Source organism: Polypterus senegalus, chromosome 2, assembly GCF_016835505.1.
Source record: "Polypterus senegalus isolate Bchr_013 chromosome 2, ASM1683550v1, whole genome shotgun sequence".
NCBI lineage: Eukaryota > Metazoa > Chordata > Cladistia > Polypteriformes > Polypteridae > Polypterus > Polypterus senegalus.
This window is the reverse complement of record NC_053155.1, coordinates 20,746,589-20,758,311: the sequence shown is the minus strand read 5'-3', so window position 1 is coordinate 20,758,311 and position 11,723 is coordinate 20,746,589. Positions and strand designations below refer to the sequence as shown.

At 33.5% G+C, this 11,723-nt stretch overlaps 1 protein-coding gene across 1 annotated transcript; it reads right to left on the bottom strand.

The window, feature by feature from the left end:
• Positions 1–7,110: 7,110 nt before the first annotated feature.
• On the bottom strand, positions 7,111–8,316 carry LOC120524191. Its single transcript, XM_039746068.1, has 2 exons — positions 8,254–8,316; positions 7,111–7,921 (listed from the first exon to the last, which is right to left on the bottom strand). The coding sequence occupies exons 1-2, from the start codon at positions 8,265–8,267 to the stop codon at positions 7,168–7,170; spliced, it is 768 nt and encodes a 255-aa protein (XP_039602002.1). The 5' UTR covers positions 8,268–8,316; the 3' UTR covers positions 7,111–7,167.
• Positions 8,317–11,723: the final 3,407 nt, after the last annotated feature.

Here is an 11,723-nt window from a genome sequence, read left to right as displayed (position 1 = left end):
GTTTACACAAATTGTCGGTGATCGTGATTACTGCAGTATTCTGTTCAGAAAAGGAAACCCACGTTTATATTATTGATAGTACAAAACCGCAAGTTTGCAATTACGGATCGTCATAAAATACAAGGTAAGTTTTTACGATTTGGTGCGCGTCTAATACCAAAAATTGTCTCTGTTTTCTTAAAATAATGTGGCACGTGTATTTACGTTTTAATCGAAACATAAATGTACATATGAAGCAGCCTGAAACATTGCTTCCTAACGCCGCATCTCGAACGGTAAGACATACTTTTGAAGGTTACACTATTAATGAATAGCAACAAAAAGTATCATTAAATCCCCTTTCTTGTGATAGGTTTTTTGTAATTTACTCGTACAATGCTCTGATTTCTTCCATTGCTTATTTGACATATGAGGCATATGCTCAGTTAAGACAAATATTAACTGTTTTAAATCTTTTACCTTGTTATGTTATGACGTGAAACCAGTTATTATGTGTTACGTGTTTTATGTTCTGCTTTCAAAAGAAAATTGTACCAGTGATTATTTAACCTGATGTCAGCGGAAAGAGAACAGTTACAGGGTGTTTTAACCCGGGCCATGTCGTGTGTTCGAGAAGCTGAAGAAGTAGCAGAAGCAGATGACTTTGCAGCTTCATGTGTGAGACAAACTAGAGCTTTATTTAGAAGAAGTGCACGGAGACCACCTTTATCAGGGGGTTTGTATTATTTTAGTATTTTTAAATATACAGTATGCAGGTTACTCCCACGTATACAGCGCTGGTTGTATACCTTGATAAAATGTTTTCACTGGTTTTGATTATTAAGCCTAACGAACATTCATGCACTGTTAGGAGAATATTCGGAGAGAGAAAAGAAAACGTGTTCACCTGGCAAAGTTCCTTACTTGCGCTTAAATGGACACCGCTGGCGAAGGCCATTAAAATGTTCACCCGTTTACTTTTCCTTGATAAAAGCTGACTGTTTTATTGATTTATAACTCATGATAACTTCTAACGAAAGTTAGTCAACAACATTATAAGTCATGTATTTTTTACATTTAAAGAAACGTTTATGAGTGAAGGCAGTAAAACCAGAAGTAACACATATATATATTTTTTTCCTTCTGTTTTTTCATTGTTATGTTTTTTCTTTTACCAAGTTTAAAATAAATATTTTCTCTAATGACACATGCATTTATCATAAATTAGAAGCAATAATACATATCGTGTATGTTCAGTAATATCTTGAGATAATGCTTGTTGTAGAATATAATCACTGAAGTAATGTCTGACTTTCTTCTTATTTCTTTCACATATCACTGCTGCAACTATCAAAAGGCTGTTCAGAAATCATATACTGTACATCATTATTGCTATTGCAATGCTACAGGACTTGTATTGAAGTATAATCTTGAATACATATGCACAAAAAACTCTAAATTAAACTATAAATCAATGTATACAATGTGTGGATGCCAGTCCTATTTAAATAGTAATAATTGCAGTTAGAGAATGTATATTTCCAGATAGGTACAAGAGTATTATTTATTTTCCTAAAAAGATATTTCACAGATTATATTTATTTCAATTTTTGTTTTCCCCAGATACTACAACAAGAAAAAAAGGAAGATCAAAATGCGATATATGGAAACTTAATTTTTTCCTTCTTCAGAAACATAATGAAGAGTATGTTCCACCTCCCTCAGAACTTTCAGCCTTACAAGAAATGGCTTAGGTTTGTACTCGTCATTTAAGGAATTTCTTCAGACAACCTAGTTGCTTTCAAATGTGGATTTGTTCCTACCCCCTCCCAAAAACTCTTACTTTTAACTTCTTACATATTTGCATATCCCTGTAAAACTAATGTTGAGCAAATATACCTTATATAGACGAGTATAAATGTATGTATGTATGTGTGTGTGTCAGTGTGTGTGTGTAGATCTGGCCATGCAGAAAATGTCTGATGTGTGTTAATTGAATATGGAGGCTCACTGAAAAAACACTTAAAGGAAAGGAAATTCTTGTTAACAAACTAAGATTTTCCAATTTGAGGCATTATAGAGCATTATCTTCCTAATGAGATATAAAAGTTTGAATAAGATTCTTCCAGTTAAGTAAAATGAGTTGTTGTGTAAGCAGTGCATAATAGGACATCACAATGCAGTTTTCATAGCAGTTTAAAATTATTGCACTAATTATGTATTCATCCAGTATGCAGATCATTTATGGAATTTCATTACGTACTTGTACAATAATTATCTCTCTGATTTCAGGTCCTCCAAAACATGAGCAGCCTGGGACTCAAGACAGATATGGAAGCAAATCATCCATTAATAGGAACTGGACAATTCCTCAGTTAGAGAAGTTTATTATTGAAAGCTACCCAAACGTTCCTTTACACTTAACAGGATTTAGTTTTGCCAAAGCCGAGAAAGGGAGACGTTTGCATTGCTTGCAAACTGAAACTGCTGCTCAATTACAGGAAAAAATTGGGAAAGGCAAAATATTCATAATTCCTCACCGTGACATACCACTACCGATTCAGGTAGAAATCTCACTAATTTTTACAATATGTCAAATTGTGCATTGATTAATATGATACTCTCTGTGAAGAAAGAAGAACCTGTCATTATGCAAAATATTAAGTGAGCATTTATAAAGTACAGTGTGCAGTTGTGCTTCATTGCATGTTAATAACACTCTGTCACTCAACTGAATCCACACATTTGTTTTTATGTATGACTGTATATTTAAACACCACCTTCCTTTCTACATTTCCTTTTCAAGATGGAGGAGATACACACGGCACAACAAGAATCAGAATTTAGAGCAGAAATTCCAGGTCAAGTGCATGCAGAAATAAGTTATCAGGTATTTATTTCTTATTGTTTGTGATACTGTTATATTAAAAACATTTTATTAAATGTTAGTAAATAAGGTTCATTACTTATTATGGACACCACTATTGATTATATTCAGTATAAAGATAAATCCTTTATAAAAGAAATAACATTGATATTTTAGTGTTAAAAATTAGTATGTTTTTTTTTTTGTAATTATTTATTCAGTTTTATAGACTATTGTTTTACCTGATTTATTTCATATGGAGCGCAGGCAACATTGTCACAGGAGCCACAGGTAGATAGGCTGGAAAACACAAGAGAACCTCAACCAGAAGTAAATACCCAGGTGTGTAATTTTGTAAAATTCTTTACTACATTAATCTATCCATTTATTGAAACTGCTTATGGCAGCATGAGGTACAAGAAGGAGCAAACCCTAATCAGTATGCCAATCAGATACTCCCACAGTCACAAATAACAATCCAATTTAGAGTTTCTGATAAAACTAAAAATGAGGCACTTGAGATGTCAAAGGAAACAGGAGCTTATTGAAAAAATGTAAATACAAACAATTTGGGCAGGTCCGTAATGGGCTTTTGAGCCCAGTGTTGAGGAAGCACACAAACCTCTGCACCACACTGTTCTTCAGTCTTTAAAGAGATCTGTTACAATAATTTAAATTATTTAGTTATGGCAAGTTGCATTGCCTGCAAACATTGTTAGTCCCCTGTGTGGATGCATGTTTTCCTCTCACAGTCTATAGACAGTCTGTTAAATCAATCAATTAAATTGGTTTTGTATTAGAATGCCTGAGTAAATGTTTCTGTAATGGACTGGCATCTCATCGACGTCTGTTTTCTGCATTGTTTTCATTACTGCTGGGATAGGCAATGGCTATGTCACATGATAAATAATGCTTTAACTTAGTTCTGAAGCATAAAATACAGTATCAGTGTTTATATACATGCATTATTACTGTTCATAGCTGTACACTATATATATATATATATATATGTACACACTATTGGCCAAAGGTTTTAGAACACCACCTACGTTTTTTTAAGTTGTTCTTAAAACTTAATCAGTTGAAATGCAGACACACCTGCTCAATTCATATTGTAGTGGTGGAGCCATATAGCCTATCCGAGAAGCAGTGGATCAAGACAGAAAACTCTGAATAGGGCACTTGTTTATTTCAGTGTTTTTATTTGATATTTTACATATAATTAACCAAATTGCTATATTTTGTCAATTTTGCTTAGGCCAGATTTATCTGGTCACTTATGTGTTCTGTGCATCACTTAAACTTGGCTCAATAGTGTTTTTATGCTCTCCATATTCTCTTCTGCTGTTCATTTTATAGATTTTGATTGGTGATATTGAGAACTTTCTTGGAAGTGCAGAATATGAAAATAGCACATCAGAGGTAAATATCATTTTAAACATATTTTAAGTGTATAATATTCATGGACTCTTACTTATGCATGTATTATTTTATCTTCAATTAGTTTTATTTAAACTTAAAATAAATTAACTTTTTCCAATCACTTGCTTTTGCAGTTGAGATTATCCAGACTGCATGAAGAGGCAAATGTACCAAGTCCTCCAGAATCTCCTTTTGCTTATATAAATGCTGATACTCCCACGGTAAATATTTAATGTTTTAAACATTCAGAATTAAGAGCAGATTATTTGATAGGAGGAGAGGAGAAATGTGTGAATGTATAGAGAAACAGGAAGGTGCTTGTGAACCTAATTTGTTATCCTTACAGATTTTATCATTTTTATTTTTGTTTTTGTTAGGTTCAGATTAAAGTATCTCAGTTGGATGAAAACGATTCCATCTTGACAGAAGTAAGTTTTACTCAGGGTAATTCAGTCACCTTCATGCACAAATCTAGCCAAAACTATTATAATTTACAAATTGAGTACTATCCATTGGACTACATTTTTAGAAAAGGAAATGCATCTCTTTGATTTCAAGAAATTACAGTCGACAATCAGTTAAGCCTCAAATTTGGTAAAAACAACCCTTCACATAATTGTGATGTTTGAATGTCCTTACTCTTGCTCCAACACTTCTCTTAAGAATAAGTCCATTGAAAATTCAAGGTGTCACGTTTGTATTTTCCAGCCAGATATCCTCTTTTATGTCCTTCCTATAGACTCAGAAATGTCTGTCGCTCTCACATTTTGATTAGCCCCTTACATTTCATACTACTGTATATATTCTACAGTTCATTTTTTCACTTTCTTTATAAAATCATGTTGTATTTTATGAGGTTTTTCAGAGCTTGAAGGATTAATAGAGGAAGAAATCATTATCGAAATAAACAGGGAAACAATATTGAATGATATGCAGCGAATTTATGGAACAACAGAACTCCTCAACAAAAAGCTTAAAGTATGTTTTATTGGAGAAGAAGGGCATGATTTTGGCGGATTAACTAAAGATCTTTTTTCTTGTTTTTGGAACTGTGCCTTCACTGAGTGGTTTAAGGGTGAGGATGCACTTGTACCTTGTATACCTCTCTATCATTATCATAAAGCACAAGAAATCTTTACAGTTGTGGGAAGAGTATTGTCTCATATGTGTCAGCTAAATAGATGTATACCTCCAAGATTCTGTAGGTCAACATTGCTTTCTATTGTATTTAATACCTCCACCATTCACAATAACATTCTTATAGATGACTTTCTGCTTCATGTAACTGCTTCAGAAAGAATCCTCCTAAAAAAAGCAATTAACCACTTTGAAACATTAAGAGACTTTGAAAACAAGAGCTCTTAACATTTTTTTCTGTAAATGGCATGCATAGTATTCCAACACCTATAAATCTTAAGGATCAGCTCATTCTTATTGCACAGAATGAACTAATAATTAAACCAGGGTTCCTCAATAATTTTATAAGAGAGTCAATTCCAGATGCCCATTTCACAGTTTTTTGGTCACAGTTAGATATTGACTCAATTTCCTACCTATACTGGCAAGAAATGCCAACTACAGAACGCGTTTTGACATGCTTTAAAACAGAAACAGATCTCAGGCCAGAGGAAGAAGTTGCATATTATTATTTGTGTGATTTCATTAAGTCAATAGATCCTGAGGAACTGTCCAAATTTTTGCATTTTGTCACAGGTTCACCTTTACAGCCTGCTGAAATCAATATTACATTCAATCGGTTATGCGGTAGCTTCGCGACCCATTGCACATACTTGCAGTAACACTTTGGAAATTCCAGTTGGCTATACATCAGTTCAAGAATTTAAAAGAGAATTTAAAATTATACTTAATTCTGAGTATGCATTTGGAATGACCATATTATGAAATTGCAAAACAAAAATAACACTTGAAATGTCTTTGAATGAAACTTTAGATATCTTTTTACTGAGTAACTGAAATTCAGGTTGACACAATAGATAATATGTCTTTTGAGTGAGAGCTAATTCATTTGGGTATAGCTGATATTTTCATGCAAATTTCATATATTCAGTACATACTTTTTTCAGAAGTTTAATTTTCCTTTAAGGTTTATCCAGAGCTCGTATATTTGTTTACAGATACTTACAGGTGTAACATTATAATCTGCATTTAAACAAATGCTTCAAAATTAAAACTGAACAAATAATAGCACCAACTACAACAGTATTATGCTAAAAATGTACTTTTTGATAGCATCCAAAAGGTGGCACATAAATGTTTTCTCAGTTTATATTTGGAAACCTGTTTACTTTCACCATTTAAATGTTTCTGATATTGTAATTTAAAATACTCGCTGTTAATGATAATATGTGAATGTATATTGTTTTCAGTACAAGTTGTTGATTTAAAATAAGTTGTTAAATTAATTCAAATGTGGTGTAGTTTATGTATAAACAAATTGTACATCTGTGTTTATTCAACTTCATTAAAAAAATATCATTTTCTTCATATGTTTTGAGTTGGTGGATTATGTGTCACATGTCAAGGCAATTTGGTATAATTGTGAAGGAAACAGTAAAAAGAGAGAGAGTTTATTTTTCTTTTTAAAAAATTATTAAAACAAAAATGTTTGGCATTTGTTAAATGAATAACACTGTAAAATAAATGTACAACTTAATGCTTAATCATGTCTTTTTTTATTGTCAAAGTTTACAGAATTCAGTTCTGCACACAACAATCATTACCATACATAACTGTTAAGACCATTTTACAAAAAAGTAAAAATGAATTTAGGTTGGTTATAGCAAGCTATTTACCATGTAGTATGCATTACTGTTGATGCTGGACCTTGCCAATGTACTCATGAACAATTTTTTAATACTACATGCAAAATGGAGTGGACATTATGTTTGGGTATCTGTTAATAAGTCATTGGCCTTTTGAACACAACATGCATATTTATCTTTTAAATTTGTTTCAAGCTGAATAGCATCTTGTAGTATCTGTAGATTCTGGACAGACATTTCAAGTGGGTTGAATGTCTCCTGAGGCTCCATATATGCATCATCTGAAAATGATACACCTATTCTTTGTAAATTTTCTATTAAACTTTCTCTAAACTGTTGTGTATTCATGTCAGATAGACTTGTTTGGTGAGATGTAGTGGACAAGCTATCGAACCATATTTGTTCCGGTGTTCTGTTATGTTCAGTTCTAATTCTATGCTTATTCCAGCCTTCTCTGAACATTTCCAATCTTTGATTAATTGTTGAGTAGTAAACATATTGTAGACACCCTTTGTGTAAACTATTGCCTTCTTCAAGTATACCATTATCTTCCATTTCATAAAATTCTTTGTAGATGGGGAAGAGAACCTGTTGAAATACATCTCTCCACAGCCTTTCAATTCTCTGGTTATGGACAGAAAGTCCAGTTATATGGCTGCCACGGTGTAATCCTCTGATGGCATTCATAAGCAGTGCTACCTGAACATTTTCTGTGCCTTGGTCAGACCTCACTCTTAATGGTAATCCATACTGTAGAGCACCCCTGCAGAAAGTCTGTAGCACCGTGGATGAAGAATTGTTTGTAGCACAACTTAAATAAGGTATTAGACGGGAGAAGCCATCGATAGCACCATGTACAACAAAGCCCCACCTATCCATCAAAAGAAAAAATGTTAAGCACATGTGCAGTTTAGTGAAAAAAATTTAATTATAGATTAGGTTCCAGAAGGAAAACACAAATAATGCACATGTTTATGCATACAGATATGGAAACTGTTTTCTGGATAATGAAAATGTTTAGAATTACACATAATTACCTATTCTATTTTCTATTACTTGAAAAAATAATATCACTTATTTTATGCAAAACATATAGCTGTATAAACAAAGAAGTGTCACATATTAATTTGGTCTACTTAAGACAATAATGAAGCTGAAAGTGATATTCATTAAATTAAGAAATAAATCCTACAAGTCTTTTACCTTATAAGCTTCATGTGACTGTCAATGTGCCATATACTGTTAGGTGAGACGGCATGGTATGACCTTCTTTGAACAGTTTGTGACCATCTCTGAGCAGTGCCAATTGGGTCAAGTCTAGCCAATGTGTCAAGTCTGTCCCTTTGTACATGTATTCCCTTGCCCTTAGCATTCCTGACATCATCTGTTAAAAAACATAATTTGAACATTTTTAAATTAACTGATAATTTTAAAACATTAAAGCTGATTGTACAGGGTTTGTAATTATAGGTAACTATCTTGTAAGAAAATTAAATCTTTGTTTTGTGATCATTACAGCTACATAAACTTGTAAGGTCTTGGCAAGGAACATATTTTATTTTAAAAAGATTGTTGATAAGTGATATATTCAATAAGAATTAATGAAATGGAAGGGAGTGTGACATGGTGGTACAGTGGTAGGCTGCTTTGTTCACATCCCAGTCCTCTCCGTGTAAAGTTTGAATGTTCTCCCTGTGGCCATCTGGATTTCCTCCCACAGTCAAAAGATGTGCAGGTTAGTGTAAATGGTGATGTTAAATCGGCCTCAGATATGTATGTGTATGTGTATGATCACCCTGTGATGGACTGATGGCCCATCCATGGATTGTTCCTGCCTTGCACCTGATGCTTACTGGAATAGGCTCCAGTTACCCTGTGACCCTTAGGATGAAGTGGATTTACAAAATGAATAGATGGATTGGGATGGACAGCATTGTGTCACAGCAGTTGTTGGTGCTATGACATTATGTGAAATACTGCAAAACTTAGAATATAGTTCACAATTATTCTTGAAAGCTGACTGATTTGTTGTGAGAAAAGATTTTTTTCAATTTCATATATGATATTCTATGTCAAGAGACACAACAAATGATTTAAGGTCAGTCAGTCAGTCAGTCATTCCCAATCTTACTTAATCCAAGCTGGCCCTGACAGCTGTGGGCATTAACAACCCGAGACAAGGAGCCAGTCTATCACAGGGCTGTTACTTAAGATGATAAAAAAGAGCTGTTTAGTACTTCTACATATCTTAAATAAAACTATGTCCCCTAGTTTTTTAACTGCTTTAACATATTAGATTTTTATGTGTTTTTTTTTTTTTCATTTCTACTGGGTAGTGTAGAAATAAATAATAGTGTTGTTTCACAGCTTAACAATTACTTATGTTTTGTGAACTTGCTCACTGTCTGTGGATTTTGCAAATTCCATCTCTGTCTATATAGGTTTTCTTCCATATCCAAGTAGATATACAGGTTAGGATAAAAATACACTCTAAATTGATGAGTGTGAACACAAGCAGAATTTGTGATTAACATGTCCTCCAGAATGGGGTAGAGGTTCTTGCCTTGCTGACAATGCTACAAGGGAATTCTTTGGTCCTAGATTATTCTAAATTGGAGTAAGAAGGTCAGAAAGTGAATGAATGGGCAAAAAAGTAATACTCAATAAGTGAATGAACGATGGATTGATCATAATACATTTTAATTGAAAGTTATTTTTGTTTTAAAAAATTTGTGTGCCCTTTGCTTTCCTGTGTAAATCCACTCATAGCTATATGCAGAGTTTATTGCATTGATTTTGAAAAGATCAAAAGTACACTTTTTTTTTACTGTTCTATTCATACTGTATATTATTACCATTATCATTATGTTAAATTGTTATAGAAGTTTTGTGTGGATATCAATTCTGCATTTAAAGTTCCTTTTCTTCCACTTTACATAGTGTCATTTTCTAACCTGCTCAATCCAGACCTGGGTCACAGGGGGGCAAGCAATTGGCACAAGGCAGGAACAAACCCTGGACTGGGTGCCAGTCCATCTCAGGGCGACCCATAAACACACATCAGGGCTAATTTAGTGTTGCCAGTTCACCAAACCTGCATGTCTTTGGGCAGTGGGAGAGAGAACTGGAGCCACAACCAGATGAAATCCATGCAGACATAGGGAGAACATGCAAACTGCATGTGGTAGAACTGACTTTAAAAATTGTATGTTTTATATGCTGTACTGAAGCATCTTGCAGAAATATTTACCAACAGATATTTTAATATTTTGTGTTCCAATTTAATAATATATTTTTGTTTCACATCAGAGTGTAACCATGGAGTGCATAAAATACAAAACAAATTAGTATACCTCAGAACCGGCATTTGGACAACTTGCTTGTAGTCTTTTGCATTCTTCATCCAGTTCATTATCTGTTATACTGCTGAATTTCTGTCTTGGTGACAGACCCTCAGTTTTCAGGCGTTTATAAATATAAGATGCAGAACATCCTATGTGTTCTGCAATTCTTTCCCAGTGTATCCTTGTGAAATTAAAAGCTTCAGTTGTTCTTTTGAGATTTCAACTTTTGGCATACCAAACTGACCTATTATGAAACAATTTAAAAGAATAATAATAAAACATCCTACTTTATGTCAATTAACAATAAATGTGTACTAACATTATTTATGAACAATTTACTAAAACAGTCTAATTTCAAAGAATAAGAATTCATTTTGAAAATGTTAAATGGTTATGCAGCAATACCAGCATTTACTAATAATTTATATACCAGGGAAAAAGTTAATTTTCATTATGTATAAAACCAGGTTGAAAATACTTTTCTGCTGCTGTGTTTGTGTTTATTAGTTATTTGTGTCATGATGTGTTAACTTCAGCTATAATAAACATTTTTTAGTGTTTACTGATGGATTGTGTATGAATGACTTAAGATGGACTAAACAAGAAAGCTTGACATATACATTAAATTACTGGATAAAAGAAAACTGCAAAAGAAAAATGAATATAAAAATTATAAGGAAATATTTGGTGTAAATCTAATAACAAATCCTAACAGGTTTAAATTCCAAACTTCTCACTGTATCTTCCTGTTCAAGTCAGCACTGCAGTACAACATACCATTGTGAAGGCTGCTTAATGAAATTCAGGTTAGGTGAGGCTGGGACTGATTCCAGAAGAGTTGGGCACAAGAAACTGCTGCATGCATGGACACACACACACTGACTCTAACAGAAGGAGAATTTGGGACAGCCAGTCTAGCTAAGTGCATGCTTTTGGATTTCTGGGAGTGGAACTGAAGAGAACGAGCAACATGAAAACATGGACATCGTCCAGGAGTATGATTGGAATTCTGGATGCTAGATCTGTTAGGCAGATGCACAAACTTCTATTCTCTCCTGTCACCACACTGTCCTCCAATATCGTAATATTCTGCATAAGTGAAGCGCTTTGAAATACTGTATTCATTGAAAATAAATGTATGAAATTAAGATTAATTTAAACTGATGACATAGTGTTGTTGAACAAGCCCGTTGGACTTGGGCTTAAGGATGATAACAAGTTGAGGTGCTTTTACAGTGGAGTAGCATGTTGTCCCCACATTTCTTTTTTTTCCCTAGAACTGTGGTTCCTTTCAATGTCATGAACATGGTATTAAGTCACCTGGTCAGT